This window comes from Lepidochelys olivacea (assembly GCF_965140295.1).
Source record: "Lepidochelys olivacea isolate rLepOli2 genome assembly, chromosome: 4".
Taxonomy (NCBI): domain Eukaryota; kingdom Metazoa; phylum Chordata; order Testudines; family Cheloniidae; genus Lepidochelys; species Lepidochelys olivacea.
In genome coordinates, this window is record NC_140414.1 from 68,456,533 (window position 1) to 68,473,423 (window position 16,891).

General features: G+C 38.7%; 1 protein-coding gene across 1 annotated transcript in view; it reads right to left on the minus strand.

Annotated features, from left to right (window-relative positions):
• The window catches only part of PDGFC (platelet derived growth factor C), a 249,953-nt gene that overhangs the window by 103,738 nt on the left and 129,324 nt on the right, over positions 1 to 16,891 (minus strand). The window contains exon 2 of the mRNA XM_084627428.1: positions 6,073 to 6,268. Coding sequence (XP_084483554.1) covers positions 6,073 to 6,268 — 196 coding nt within the window. The remainder of the gene's footprint in view (positions 1 to 6,072; positions 6,269 to 16,891) is intronic.

The window sequence follows — 16,891 nt, forward strand, 5'->3', positions numbered from 1 at the left end:
TCTTACAAAAAGCAATGAAAAGGCAGTGGGAGACACACCTACACCCCTGTGATAAGGATGACAGAATTAAGAAAACTCCCCTAGCCTTATTTGCATCGAAGATGGGACAAGGAGGCATCTCCATTAGCATACAGAATAGTGAACAGAGATTCCAAGGCAAGAACTGCACGGAACTCTAGGATCAGAAAAGCAGGGAATCACTGCATGATGAGGGATCTCTGCTCCAGATGTTAATGAATGCATGCCTGCACACACCCAGCTCAGTAGTTATCAGACCAATTCTAGTAATAAATCCTTTATTAGTATCCAAAATAATGAAGCTCCCTAATTGCATTGTGAGCTCCCTCCAAGGAACACTGCCCAAAGCTAGGAATGATCAGCTCCCATTGTGTAGCCTCAACAAAACAACTTTGGTATTCTCCCTTGTTTACACATAAACAAATCTAGTGTTCTCCCTTGAACCATTGTTGTTTCTCTACAAAAGCCCTATTATCCATGAGCAAGTGTTCTGATGCTTGGATCCAAAATCTGCATCAGTTGCATTGGTACTTCAACTTCTCCTGACTTGTCATGCTGTGGGCTCTGCCTGTTTCTAGCACTCTGGACCCTCAGCTATCACCACCACCTGGGACCCCTGATCAATTCAAGCTTCATGGAGAGGTGAGAACCCAGCTCTCTCTCTCTTTCTCTAGGTACAGCCTTCTGACCCTGACTTGTATGATCAGTTATAGTTTTGTAAACCTAACTTTTATAATCAAATGTAAGTTAGATTTAATATTATAACTGTTTTGTTTCCTTGGCTCCCCTATGGTTATTACCTGGCAATAAATAACTTTCATGAGTAAGCTGGTTGCTTCTCTCTCTCTCTCCCCCCTACACTCATGGGTGTTTTTTGGTTTCCTCATTTGCTCTGCAGCAACGCTCCTTGTACCTAAGCTAAAAGATCCCTGCAGCGCCAAAAATCCTGTGGGGTCTGCTCATCAAGTGGGTTACTACCAGAACAATTGTAACATGAAAGTGGGGACAGAGACGTGCTGAACCTGGGACATATGAGGGTGGCAGCTTGAAAGTGCTGCTCGACCCAGCCTGCTCAGGCATGCTCTATTCCGGTGCGGTACCGATGGCAAATGAGGGTGACAGCTTGGAGGTTCTGTTCGACCCAGCCTGCTGAGTCCAGGGACATATAAGGGGTCAGCTTGGGCGTGCTGATTAACCCAGTCCTCTCAGGTCCTCCCATGCTCTGTTAGTGTGTGTGTGTGTGTGTGTGTGTGTGTGTGAGATCGGATTCTGGGGCTGGAAGAACCTAGCCCTGGGGAACCTAGGTCCTGCAGGATAGCTCCATTGGGAGGGAACCTGCAGCAGGGAGAAGTAGAGCTCCGTATGAGAACACAAGTGACACAAGCAGTACATTGATAGAAGTACACAACCCACCCACCCGCCCCAGAAGAATAACCCTAATAAATGAGCATGCCCCAAAGTAACGGGCAAATCTGGTAACAGGTACACTCAGCACAGTTGATGCAGTTGGAGTGCACGCAGATAATTCTCAGTAGCAATTGCCAACTTCAGGGTCCATTTAATATCGTAATATGTTAATCACATTTCCATACTTCCTGAATTTGACTTAAATAGCTATTTATCTTCCTTTCACACCAGATAAGTTAGTTGATATCCTCCGTCTTCCTTTATTTAGTTTTAGTAGTAGTAGTAGTATTTTAAGTTTTATTTTAAGTTAGGTCAGAATATTGGTTGTTCTCTTTTGTTTTGTTTAGAAATTAAATTAATCGCTTACATTTCACCTTCTCTGAGCACTTAAGTCTAACTTTTAAAGCCAAAACACCCTCAAAAATATACATTCACTACACAACCACCAATTACATTTGCACATCAGGTAATTTCCTGTACAACTTCCTGGTTTGCATGCACTAGGACTGTCAAGCGATTAACAGCACAATTAATTTTTTTTAAACAATAACAGAATACCATTTATTTAAATTTTTTGATGTTTTCTACATTTTCAAATATATTGATTTCAGTTACAACACAGAATACAAAGTGCACAGGGCTCACTTTATATTTTTGATAACAAATATTTGTACTGTAAACAAAAATAGTATTTTTCAATTCACCTAATGCAAGTACTATAGTGCAATCTCTTTGTCATGAATGTTAAATGTACTAATGCAGAGTTATGTACAAAAAATGCATTAAAAAATAAAACAATGTAAAACTTTAGAGCCTACAAATCCAGTCAGTCCTACTTCAGCCAATCACTTAGACCAACAAGTTTGGTTACAATTTGCAGGAGATAATGCTGCCCGCTTCTTGTTTACAGTGTAACCTGAAAGTGAGAACAGGTGTTCTCGTGACACTGTTGTAGCTGGCGTTGCAAGATATTTATGTGCAAGATGCATTAAAGATTCATATGTCATGCTTCAACCACCACTCCAGAGGTGCTTCAACCACCACTCCAGCATGCGTCCATGCTGATGATGGGTTCTGCTCGATAATGATCCAAAGCAGAGCAGACTGATGCATGTTCATTTTCATCATCTGAGCCAGATGCCACAAGCAGAAAGTTGATTCTCTTTTTTGGTGGTTCGGGTTCTGTAGTTTCCGCATTGGAGTGTTGCTCTTTTAAGACTTCTGAAAGCATGCTCCACATCTCTTCCCTCTCAGATTTTGGATAGTACTTCAGATTCTTAAACCTTAGGTCAAGTGCTGTAGATATTTTTAGAAATCTCACACTGGTATCTTCTTTGCATTTTGTCAAATCTGCTTTGAAAGTGTTCTTAAAACGAACATGTGATGGGTCATCAGCCAAGACTGCTATAGCATTTGCACATCAGGTAATTTCAAGACTGCTATAGCATGAAATATATGTCAGAATGCGGGTAAAACAGAACAGGAGACATACAATTCTCCCCGAAGGAGTTCAGTCACAATTTTAATCAATACATTTTCTTTAAATGATCATCATCAGCATGGAAGCATGTCTTCTGGAATGGTGGCCAAAGCATGAAGGGGCATATGAATGGTTAGCATATCTGGCATGTAAATACCTTGCAGTGCTAGCTACAAAAGTGCCATGCAAACACCTTTTCTCACTTTCAGGTGACATTGTAAATAAGAAGCAGGCAGCAGTATCTCCCATAAATATAAACAAACTTATTTGTCTTATGATTGGCTGAACAAGAAGTAGAACTGAGTGGACTTGTAGACTCTAAAGTTTTACATTGTTTTGTTTTTGAGGGCAGATATGTAACAAAAAAACCCCTACATTTGTAAGTTACACGTTCACAATAAAGAGATTGCACTACAGTATATGTATGATGTGAACTGAAAAATACTATTTTTTTTTATCATTTTTACAAGACAAATATTTGTAATAGAAATAATAATATAAAGTGAGCACTGTACACTTTGTATTCATGGTTGTAATAGAAATCAATATATTTGAAACTGTAGAAAAACATCCAAAAATATTTAATAAATTTCAATTGGTATTCTATTGCTTAACATGGAGATTAATTATAATTAATTTTTTGAGTTAATCGCATGAGTTAACCGTGATTAATTGACAGCCCTAACATGCACAAATTTGAGCATGCAATGATTGTAAGTATTTTTGTGAGTGCACCTTTTGCTTTGGGATTTTTTAAATTTCACCACTAATATCTATTTGCATTCAATAACTGTTTACTCAGAATAAGTGTACTCCCAGAGAAATATCGCTCAATAGCTGTCAAGTTAAATAATTAAAAGAACATTTCAACTAGTCTTACTTTTTCTTTGCAAGTGGACAAATGAAGCACCTTACTTGGATTTTCTTTCACTTGTCACTTCACTCTGCCATATGCAAAGAAAAGAAAAAGCAAGCTAAGTTTTCACTTGGAAATATGTACATATAAAATATTGTGCAAAGGGAGTGCACGCATTTCAGCAAACATATGCTGCACAGTAGGTAGTATGTCTGATAAGGCTGCTATAAGAGGAAAGAATTACTCCCTTCAGAAGTAAGAAAGGTGTATATTTGTATATTAGTTATGGAAAGGAGGAAAAAAGGCAAACAGAACAAAATAAAGATGAGTGCAAAAATATCCTCATTTAGAATTAAAATTTTGTAACAAAATACTGGTAAAGAAAACATAAAACAAGTCACAAAATCAAGAGAGATTAAAAGAAAGCATCAAATTAAGTGAATACACAGGGTAAACAGCTCACAGTAAGAAGGAGCTATTTGGTAAATATTTGTCTATGAACACATAAATGCAATGACATATTCAATATTTTGCTCAGGTGAACTAACCCAGTTGAAGTATCATTATCCATATATGCCTTTTTTTTCCCGTTTTGCCACCATATCCCACTGCACTGTGATCTTGTCTATCTTATGAATTAAGAGTTTCATCTACCTGGAGATTAAGCACACAGCAAGCTGGGGTGTAAATCTACAGTGCACTAGCCTGCTTCACAGAAACCGACTGTGAACCCTGCTACTACACACTAAAATGTCCACAGTCCCACTTGGATGAACCTACAGCCAAAGTGTATTATAGAACTTTTAGTGTGTGGTACAAGGGTCCACATGGTGACTGAGTGTGTGGCAGGTTAGCACACTGTAGATTTACTACCCAGCTTGCTGTGTATTAAGTCTCTCTATGGACAAACCTTCACCAGCATCAGGCTGCTAAACATACTCAGTTCCAGTAGAAAGCTGTGTTGGTGATCCAGTAGATGAAACTCTACACTGAATGATTATGAAACCAGTGCCATGGCTTGGCTTGTTTAGCCTAACCAAAAGAAGGCTGAGGGGAGATATGATTGCTCTCTGTAAATACATCAGGGATAAATACCAGGGAGGCAGAGGAGTTATTTAAATTAAGCACCAATGTGGACATAAATACAAATGGATATAAACTAGCCATCAACAAGTTTAGACTTGAAATTAGGCAAATGTTTCTAACCATCAGAAGAATGAAGTTCTGGAACAGCCTTCCAAGGGAAGTAGTGGGGGCAAAAACCTAACTGGCCTCAAGACAGCTTATTAAAGTTACGGAGGGAATGATATGATGGGACTGCCTACAATGGCATGTGGCCCATCAGCGACTGCCAGTAGCAAAACTCCCCAATGGCTAGAGACAGGACACTAGATGGGTAGTGCTCTGAGTTACTACAGAGAATTCTTTACCCAGGTATCTGCCTGGTGGGCTTGCCCACATGCTCAGGGTCTAACTGATTGTCATATTTGGGGTCAGGAAAAGATTTTCCCCCAGGTCAGATTGGCAGAGACTGTGGGGTTTTTTTGCCTTCCTCTGCAGCATGGGACACTTGCAGGTTTAAACCAGCATAAACGGTGAATTCTCTATTATGTGATATCTTTAAACCATGATTTGAGGACTTCAGTAACTCAGCCAGAGTGGATGGATGAGGTTCTGTGGCCTGCAATATGCAGGAGGTCAGACTAGATGATCATGATGGTCCCTTCTGACCTTAAAATCTATGAGTTTATGTCAAGGGGCACTTTATCTTTTTCATATAGAAATGAGAACCTGACCATTTGTGAACATTATAAGATTGTATAGTACTTTTATCAGAATAGGGGTGTTACATTCTAATGCCTTGACCAGAATTCCATCTGAGATCATAAGCCTATGCAAATTTCCTCTGAAGAACCAACTGGAGATACTTTCTTCTTTACTTCCTGCACTGAACTGTGTAGTGTTGCTCTGCACCTCTAAACAGAAGCTGTATTCCCCCAAATATGACTATATATATTTTTTGGTTGAGGTTAGGGATGTTGTTCTGGATTTTCAAACCTGCCTGTTTGCTTTTGAGAGGGTAAGAGTTTAAACATTTTAATGCCAGCATAATTCTATGGCTTATATGTTAAATGAAGGGGGGAAGCTTTTTACTGTAAGCGTAGATAATTTTCTAACATCAGTCTGAAGACAACATATTACTAAGGTACATTTTATTACTGTGTAAGTGCTGTGTTTTGGCAAACTTGATCAGTGCCAACACAGCTGTCACCATCCCCTCTTCAAGTTGTATATCAGCTAGGTAACTTACTTGCATATGTCATCTTCTGGGTCCTCAAGCCCAAATCTTTCATCAAAAGTAAGCTGTATCCACACATTCTCCTCTACTGCTACTAATCTCCATACCAGTACAGTGTTGCGTGGGTAAGCGTGTGGGAACTTGGGACTGTGAATACTTCCATTAGTAGACACAGTAATAATCTTCTCATGCTGTGGATCTTGTACTCCTATAGCAGAGAGACATACACAAAACCAGATATAGTTAAGTCTTTATTATTTTTTTGCAACAGTTTGTTTCCTGCACAATCAAAGGCTTTTATTTTGTTTTAGGTTTTTTTTGGGGGGGCGGGAAAGGGTGGGCAAGGATTGCTCGATCTAGGAAGATTTATATAAAAACAACATAGCAGACTGCAGAAGAAAATACATATTTACCTTTTTGGCTTCTAAGTAAAATTTTCAGATCTAGATCCTCAGGTATGGCTGAGGAGAGCACAGTGAAACTCAGGAGAGGGACATCTGCAGCAGGTGCTCCCCGATCCCAGGCAAGCTGCGTGCCAGGACAGTCCCCTGGCAAAAATTAAAGCAGCCACAAGGACTATTTAAACTGTTCAGGTTGCCAATGGCCCATATAGGTCATTACAACAACCAAGGGTCACTGAAGTTTAGGAAAGCCCTGGTTATGCCTGCCACAGGAAAAAGGATGATGTTGGAGCAGTTATACTGACTCCACCCCAACAGAGGTTATCCCTAAATTGGTGGTTTCTTCTTGTGGCTGACTAAGCTGGCTTTAGGGCTGTCCAAACACAGGGAAGACTCTGGGTCATAGTTTTAGAAGGTTACTAAATGTGTGAAGCAAGACATTTATGGATGAATTTAGAGCAGCATATTACCCTTACATGATGGCGAACCCTCCTCGTAGGGGGTCATTGCCTCAAAATCTTAACAGGTGTCAGCCTATCATAAAACACTGGAAACTGAAATGCTTGCCTTACCATAAGACAGCATTTGAACCATGAAATGAATAAACCACCAACTATCTTTGCCCTTTAAAGCACACAACAACCAAACCCTACTGCAAAGATTACCTACTTCAAGTTGGGAACTAACTACTATAAGGAATCACAGGAAGAAAAAACATTTTTTCACTGGACAGCGGTGATGTACACACACACACATTATTACAATATTTAGTCAAATCTTATTTCTAAGGGTCCGAAATTCACATAAATTCACATTCAGTAGTTAGACATTAGTTTGTAACAAGTTAGTAACTGCAAAGAGATGCTGACAAAACTGGATAGATTTTTATGAGATACAAATATTTTTAATTTTATGAGATAGAAGCCCTGTAGCCCCAAAAATAGAGTTCCCAACACCTCAGATAAAGAAGAAATTTCATTAGTTATAGTAATAGGATTTCCATCCTCTGTGAACTAGCCACTGACTAGAGCAGAGGTGGGCAAACTTTTTGGCCTGAGGGCCACACTGGAGTTGCAAAACTGTATGGCGGGCCAGATAGGGAAGGTTGTGCCTCCACAAACAGCCTGCCCCTGCCTCCTATTTGCCCCCTCCCACTTCCCACCCCCTGACTGCCCCCTCAGAACCCCTGACCCATCCAAACTCCCCTGCTCCTTGTCCCCTGACCACCCCCTCCCGGGACCTCCCACCCCTAACAGCCCCCCCCCGCGGGACCCCACCCCCTATCCAACATGGTGGCATAGCTGTGAGGGAGAGGGGACAGGGGGGAGGGGCCAGGGGCCAGCCTCCCCGGCTGGGAGCTCAAGGGCCAGGCAGGACGGTCCCGCAGGCTGGATGTTTGCCCACTTCTGGACTAGAGGATGACAAAAATCACACACATAAGCAAGTATGATATCCCATCCAGTAGAGGGGAATGGTGCACATATGTACATAGTGATCATTATAGTAACTAAATTTTTCTTGTAGTTTTATACTGTGCCATACTGGTTCATGAAAATTATTTATTAATTTTGTTTCCAGAGGCATAGTCTCTTACAATTTACTATTTTATCCTATTATATTTTATTTTTATTTTTATTTAAAAATGCTAATACATATTTTCAATTATGTTGAACATTTCAAAAATGTTTACCCATTGGTTTATAGTGAAGAAAACTACAATGCAATTGTAATCCTTCTTTTAGATCCACAGCTAAATTTTGACAGCTAGAATGAATGTATTTCAGAGGGAAGAGTACAGTAATAGCATTACAATTTCAGAGGAATTAATCTGTAATTAAATATAATTTAAAGTCTGAAGGACTAAAGCCTTTTATTTGTGGTACAAGAATAGTAAATTCTCTTTCAAGTTGAATTGCTACTCGCATAAAACTGATAAAGAAAACTGTGGTTTTACTGAACATCCACACACAATTTACAGATGACTGTCAATCTTGTGTACAACTAAAATAGCACAACCTATAATAATAAAAAAGAAACAAAATGCAATGAGGAATGTCCTAATTTAGACTCTTTGTGAGTTTTTTTTGTTGGCTGAATCACAGAGCATTTCTTCAATAAGGTATAAACTGAGATTTCCACACTAAACACTGGAGCCAACAGTAATAAAGATGACATTATTAGAGATTATTATATGAGAGTGCTATTTTCAAAGTATGTAATGGCCTACTATTTTGCCTATGTCTCAACCTCGCTACTGTGGCATTCATGTCACTACATCAAGCACCACACTTTTTGAGACCATATTTAGAGGTTCATTTTCCTTTAAAATGTGCACAAAACTGCCATTAATACTAAGTTTTACAGCACACGTGAATATCCTGAGAAAACTGTGGGGTTTTGTGCCTCCCTTCTTTTCTATACTCAAGATTATCCTCTAAAGAATGCTGCAAGTTAGGAGTGAAAACTATTGGCTCATCAAAAGATTACAGCCAATTCACCAGAAATGGGCAAAAAAAAAAATTATGGGGTAATTTAGTCAATGGAAGTTTCAGAGCCTCCATTTCCTTGAACTCATAATCTGTTTACAATGTAAAAATATATTTGCTTTAGCATACAGCCTTGTTCTATGAACACATCAACTTCTCTTGTGCATTGCTTGTTTCATTTTAAATATTTGCTCTTGCATAGTAGAATTTCTTCTCTTTCAAGAATAATATTTTATGTAACTACAAAGGCAATTGCTGTCACTGGAGAATAAAGCTTGCTATTTGTCTTTAGAGATGGTGTACTATTCCTTCTCATTCACTGTACACAAATGCATGCCAACCAGAAAAAACCTGAAAAAATAGTCTCTTCTAGCAAGACTAATTGGCTGTTCATGCGGATTCATTTCTGAAACCTCTTTTGAACAAATTGGGTGTGAAGAACAATGTCACAGGAATATTGCTAAGAATACTTAGCACCTTTCACACTGGATTTGAGCCAAAAGTATTAAAGTCACTTCACGGGGAGGACATATCATATCCTCGTTATTTTAGGGATAAATCAATCAAAATCAGCATTTAAAAGGGAGTGATCCAATTTAGTTGAGTTCATGGTTCCATCAGCATAACTTCCAAAATATTTACATTAATTCTCTATTATGCTCCATCTGCTTTTCAATTAAAAAAAAATAAGAGCAGCTTTGGACCATGTGGGCAGAAAGTTTCAATGAACGTCTTCTAACAATCAGTTTAAGGAACAGCGGGGACTGAAGCAGCTGAGGCCTCCTACTGTTTTAGTGAGAGGGAAATAACAGACAAGGTGGTTGACAATATGTTTGTTTCTGTGTGTGTGGGTGTAAAAATGTAAGAAAAATGGAAAACACATTGGTGGTTTCAGAATGGGATGGACATAGCTGTAGATCAGTGGTAAAAGAAAGTTAGATCAAAGAATTCTGTGTAGAGAAAAACTGAGATAACTAAGCCTAAGGGGTCTGTGAATATGTAGTGATGTCATTTTCACTGGTTATTGGGCAATAAAATCACAAACTTGCTGTTAGTTACAGGATGTTCCATTCTGAGAAATAGGCTCGCAGCAGTTTCCTTCAATGTGACACCAGATACTAATCATCTAATTTAAACATTTATCAAGGTAGAATGTCCACCACAGAAAAGAATAGGATTCCAAACATTCTTAAAGCACTACACTGTACTGACCCCTTAACTGAATAGGTAAAAGGGAAATAAATAATCATAATACCAGGAACCGGATCAGCCATTGTCTCTGTAAACTAAAGCTCAAATCACAAATTGGACAAGCACAATCCTGTCTCTTTCAAAGTACGATAAGTCTCTAGGTTTCAAAAGAGCAGACCTGAAGAAGAGCTCTAGGTAAGCCTAAAAGTTTGTCTGTTTCACCAACAGAAATTGGTCCAATAGAAGATATTACCTCACCCACCTTCTCTCTTTAAACAGTCTTGACACCTGTTAAAATTACAGCAAGTACTCATCCTATTCACCACTATTTCAGTTCAGAAGGATTAGATTTTATTGGTAAATATCAATAGATATTGATTTCATTGTATACACACAAACTGAAAAAAATATTTCCACCAATAATAATGTAAATTTATAGATAGACAAAGTAAGAAAAATTCTACTTGAGAACTTATTAAAGTTTGGTTTAAGGGTATTTACTTTGAATATTTTGACACTGTGATGTTTATTCTCCTTTCCCGCATAATTTTGCACAACTACAAAAATGTAAATTGATAAAGAAAATTAAAAATGTTTAAACTAAAGATTAATATCCATCAAAATTATAAAAATAAAAGAAAAAATTGAATTCTGCCAAGCCTAACTATAATCAATACTTATTTTAAAGTAAGTGCCATGATTCCCCAATAAGGTAAAAATTAAGTAAATCAAATAGAGATGTGGGGACAGGGAGAGCAGGGTAGGAGGAAAGAATGAGAGGGAGGAGCTTGGACTTTGGGAGTGCCACTGTGAGGGCAGATTCATTTAAGAGATTGTTAACATTGATCTAGAAAATTCTGCACTGCACTACCCACAAGGTACACTTCCTGTAGATAAAACAAGCTGAGAGTAAAGCTAACCATTCCTTACTTTTAACATTGACAATTATTTAAGTATTAATCTTTAACCCTTTATGAATTTCAAATACTCTCATTTGGATTACGTAAAAGAGACTTTTAGACATCCTGGGGACAGGAATAGCATCCTTCTGTATATGTTCAGCACTGCCTGGAAAATAATACCAAGCTAAAATGTAAAGGAATCTCTCATTCGTTCATTGTATAGAGTGTGACAGAATAAAAACAACTGTGGATTAACAGAGGACGTATCATTAATTCTATTGTAGGTATAAGATATATTTCTTATAAATGTGAGTTCTGTCTCTTAAAATTTAAAAACCAAACAAACAATGCCTGTTTAGGCAAACACTTCTGGTCAGGAATAGGAAATAACAGAAATGAAGTAATTTAGCATGCCAAAAGGATTACTTCCAACACCATTCACCTGGAGGGAGGAGGGTTGCAAGCCACAGCTGTCCTTTGCCAAGGTTTTTATTTGAAATTTTCATTAAAATTTTCTTTTTTAAAAAAATTATTTTGACCAACTACACAACTCTTCAAAATTCTGAAAAGAGAAACAATGGATTTTTTATCTAATTTATTTCCTCCTTTTGATCTACTGTAATGTGAATCTATTTTCAAAAGTAAGATCTAGAGAAAAAAGGTAATAGATTTACCCCTATACAATTGTTAAAAACAGATAATGACTAAGACATACAGTAAACATTTCTTAAGACATGAGAAACCTGTGAGAGAAGACATCTGGATAAATACCTTTTGGGGAGTTAGGCATGATGCCTGATTTTATACCAGACTAACACCTTCAAAGTCAAACTGGCCACAAACTAACTAAAGGGGGGTGACAAAAGACAAGAAATGGAAAACAGAAAAATGGGTCCTTGACACGCTGGGTGGGAGTGAAGAAAAGAAGAAAGGACTGAGCAAACTTTTCTCTTTCCCTACTCATTAAGTAGCTTGACTCTATTTGGTGTATTCCTACCCTCCCCGCTTCGACTGGAAGCTTAACAATACTGTTACCCCCATGCCTCCCCTGTTGTCTTTGAATGGCAAGCAGGGCTGGAAACGAGACACTCTTAGTTGCCCAGATATCACTTCTACTTGTCTAGGGTTGCCAACCCTCCAGGATTGTCCTGGAGTCTCCAGGAACCAAAGATTAATCTTTAATTAAAGATTATGTCATTTGATGAAACCTCCAGGAATATGTCCAACCAAAATTGGCAACCCTATACTTGTACCAAGTCTCTGGACAATAGGATTTTCCTCAGAGGAAGGAGTCCTATGCCTCAAAGGAAGCATCCTCTCTTCCATGCCCATATTAGACTGGTTTTGGTCCCCATCACCCAATTCAGGGTACAATATGGTCAATTCCATTGTCATCTGAAGCTGAACTGTTGAAACAAAGTATCTTCAATGCCAGAGACTGAGGAACTACAGAGACTGGAAAATTATTAACAGGCAAAGTTTAAATTAACCTCATCGGAAATCAAAAGGCTTTATCATCTCACATGTTACTGAAAGCAAATAAATGACTGAAAGCAAATAAATGACTTCTTCATCAAACTCAATATTTTTTATATGGGAATGACATGACAAACTTTTTGGCGAGGTGAAATAGTTAAGAAGAATGTGAACATAACAGATGAGAATCCTGAACATTCAGACTGAAATCCATAGGTGCAGGGGCACAGATGGGGAGAAAAAATTCTGTGCAATGGGAGGGCAAACTCAAGAATTTGTCACAAATGCAGCCTGGCCTTTTTTAAGCTCAAACTCTGCTATTGAGCCAGCCTCTTTGTATGTATAATCATCTGAACTGACAAAATACCTTCTGAATGACTGCATATTCAGATACTATATATACTGTACACATCTTGTGCTTGTTTGTACAGGTGGTCAAATAAGTGGAAGTGTATATAACTGTGGGACCACCTGATGCACTTCAAAATTAAACTTCTTGGGGATTCTTCACATCATGGAATGCAGGTCACTGAAAGCAGTGTCAGGAATCATGAGAATGTACCTTATCTCATCCCATGTTACATTTACTACAAAGCAAATCTGACCTGCTTCCTGGAGTGGGTAAGTTTTATGTCCCAACACAAATTCTGGATAGGAATGAACTTTACATGAGTATGCAAATTTCAGCTAGTCTAAATTAAAACTGTTCTGGAGTGCTCTTCACTGGCTTCTTTCTGAATTATCTGAAATGCTTTTTGAAATCTGTGGGTTTTCCTTTGACATCTCCCATCCAAGTACTGACCAAGCAAAATGTCATTAGAGGTACATTACATTAGATAGTTACCTTAGATATCTCGTATGGTGCATGAATTTTCTGAGTTAGACAGCTATGAGTCTGATGCATGCTTGCTTTCTGGGTTTTGTGTTACCTATACCCTTTTATAGAATTGCATATGCAAAATCTACAGATGACCCTCCAATTATTTTCACCCTGAGAAATGTATCTAAAAATCTGACAACCACAAGAATATGGTAAACTCACTTCCTAATTAAAAATCTTAATTAAATTAAATTGATGAAAAGGTTATAAATACTAATATATATATACACATAGCTACAACCTATAAAACTTAAAGGTTATGCAACAGTGTAATCTGCATGTATTTAGAGAACATAACATGTCCTGTTTACATTAAATATACAGAAAAAAAAAACCACTTAGATTAGGACACTTAGAAAGTTGCCTATCCATGTAATGCCTCTAGGTCCATCCAGATGTTTTCAGGTTTTTTTTTCTTTGAGTGATCATGTGAATGTATTTATGGTTATAACCTCTATTGCTCCCTTTAGTAGCCTATTCCAGTTCCACACATTGCTTAACCTCGGGATAATGATATTTCTCCTGAACTTATTAACCAAGTCCTTAATGAGGTTCACAAATAAAACCCTGAAATTTGACCTTTTTGACAGACTGAAAATGCTTTATCAATTTATAGTTTTCCAAAACAAATGATTAAAGAATTTTTCCCGAGACTAAAAGAATGCCAAAAGCTCAGCACTCACAAGAAACCTTACATTACAGTACATATGTGATGAGTAAAAATGCTTGGTAAAGAAAGACAGTCTATTTGTCAATGGAGCTAGAACAATAAAATAAAATAAAAATAAATGAGGTACCTGTAAATGCAGTATCTGCTTCTCAGATAAACCAAGCCTGTCAGCTGTAAAGTTCCAGTAAGTAGATTGAGGGGAAACTTCCAGAGAGTTGGATAGAGTTTACACAGGACTGGAAGGAGATTTGGGTTATTTATTTATCCCCCATTTCTTCTTTACCTCCTCTGGCTCTTCCCCTGTTCCTCATCTTACTCTTTTATTGTAGCTGGGTGGGAGCATTACACCTGCTTACTGCCAACTGGCTCCTCTCTCTCAGTCAATCCAGGAAGAACTTCCTGCTCTGCTTAAAAACATATGGCCAGAACAAGGAGCAGAGTATACCAATCGGAGGCGTGCTCATGTCTTAAGCATTGCAAAGTATAAGAGCCTGATGGTTCTGGGCTCTCATCTCTGGCCATGTGTTTCAGGAATAAGGGTGGAAAAGGAGCAGACTGGCTGAGCAGCTCAGAAATGCCTGAGTGGGGCAAATGGGATTTAGTAGGAGACTAGACGAGATTGCCAGGAGTGAACTGTGCCAAAAGCATGTATATTGAAGGCACAACATTGTCAATCACAGCCAAGGAGTACAAGTGCAACTCAGGAGGGGATGTTGAAACAGTGGCTGTAAGCCATTTTTTCACTCCCCTGATCCTGGTGCCAATGTCGACTGAGCCAGTCGTCAAGCCTAAACACAGCAGACCAAAAGCTGCTCTAAATTACACCATACCAATGACTTCAAAGGATTGTTGCTGCAACTGATGATTGCCAGAGCTCAGGAAAGCTCTGGCCATGCCCCCGTACTCCCAGCCATAGGAGGAGCAATGGGATGGCACAGGAATAACTAAACAGCACACAAGGATCCCACTACGTTGGGGTGATCCTCCAATGGTTGGGTACACCAGATGTAGAGCTGCTTTATCTAACAGTAGAGTGTAAAGCAGCCCAAATGCAAAGGAAATCGTGAACTAGCAGTGATCCTGAATGCTGAAGCATCCATAGCAGTAGAAAGTGATAAGAACATTAAGGAGCCATAATAATTAGTTAGTGAGAATTCCTATTGCTAAATGAAACAAAATAAGGCAATGGTCACTTAAAAATGTACTAAGAGTAACAGAACCACTAAAAATTAACTAAATTCCTAACAATGGCATTACTAAGATATCAGAGAAGGTGACTACAAACTGGGATATTTCTGATTCAGAAATATCATTTACAGGTAAACAACCCTCTTATTTCAGTAGTCCCCAATACACTGGGATCTATCTAGCAGTCCCTTATAAGAACCAGGGCTGAGGTGAAGTAGAACTCTGGTTTAGAGCCTTGGTCTTTGGTAGGAAACTGAGAAGGGAATATTAACATTTAAAATCATTAATGGTTTCACAAACTGACCATTGGAGGTTTGAAATACAGACTGAAATAATGTCTCCCTGGGGTGAGAGGATGAAATACTTGGGGATCCCATGCTGCAAGGTGCAGGCAGAGGGAATGCTATCTCTGTGGCATGTTCCTTCTGGAGTCTACAGAATCCCTTCTGTGGGACTGGAATCTACACCTCCAGCAGGCAGCTTGTCATCATCAATTCTATGGGAAATCCACATCAAGTTAATAACAGAGGGCACAAGTTAGGTGCACAAGTCCCAATGAAAGTCAATGGAACTTGAGCACTTAAGTGTTTTTGAAAATCCCACCTGGAGTCAGGAATAACTTTTGCACACAGTCTCTCCATGCTGTAGAATTGCTCGAGAGAGGTTCTGGGGGATGTGGCAGCTGGGGGGAAGCACTCGGCAGCCTGGCTCCTTAAGGAGCCACACTCTCAGGGACCTAGAAGGGACTAGGGAGAGATAGGAGTGAGTGTAGAGCTACAGGACGTCTGGTATCCACTCTGTGATGCACAGAGATCTAAAAGATCCATGGGTTTTGGCATCTGGACACAGAGAGGGAAAGGAAAATCACCTTCCCAAGAGAATGATCAAGGGAAAAACCCCAGCAGCAGAGCCCGGTGAAGTTTCTAGTCTACTACGTGGATATATCCTGCGCTGGAGATGTGGGTCATAATCATTACTAGATACACTGATAACTTTCCTTTGATTCTAAGCTGTATAAAGAAACAAAACAAGCACAATGTTTATAACCCGTGTATGTTCTGCCAGGCCACAGTTTAGCACTCTGGATACTCCTCAAAGGAGAGGAGGGCAATTAAGCAAGAAGTTTTCATAACATGTATGTTAAGAATTTTTGCAATAAAAGTAAACTCTTTATAAGATTTGATTTCAGACCAAATTCTTTTGGAAAGTCATCTTGATCTGCAACGTCTCAACATTTTTTCCATTAGATACGTATTTCACTTTAGCCAAGTTTAGGGATTTCTTTTGATAGATGTCAGATGAGGTACAGTACTTGTGGCAATACCAGAATAAGTTCCAATTATTCTAACTTGTTTGAATGGGTATTAAATAAGAAATGTTCTCAATTGATGTGTTGCTATTGGTATAATATCAGGGGTGAAATCCTGGCCCCAGTGCAGTGGATAGCAAAACTCCCATTGACTTCAATGGGGTCAGAAATTCACCCAGATTTTATTAAACTCAAATATTTATAGGAGGAGGTTTTTGTAATAAAACTGGTACACCATCAACCTTAGTTTTTTTCAACCAATAATCCTGTAATCAGCATGATGGGAACGATTTAACAGCTTGAAAATATGCTCACCACATAAATATGT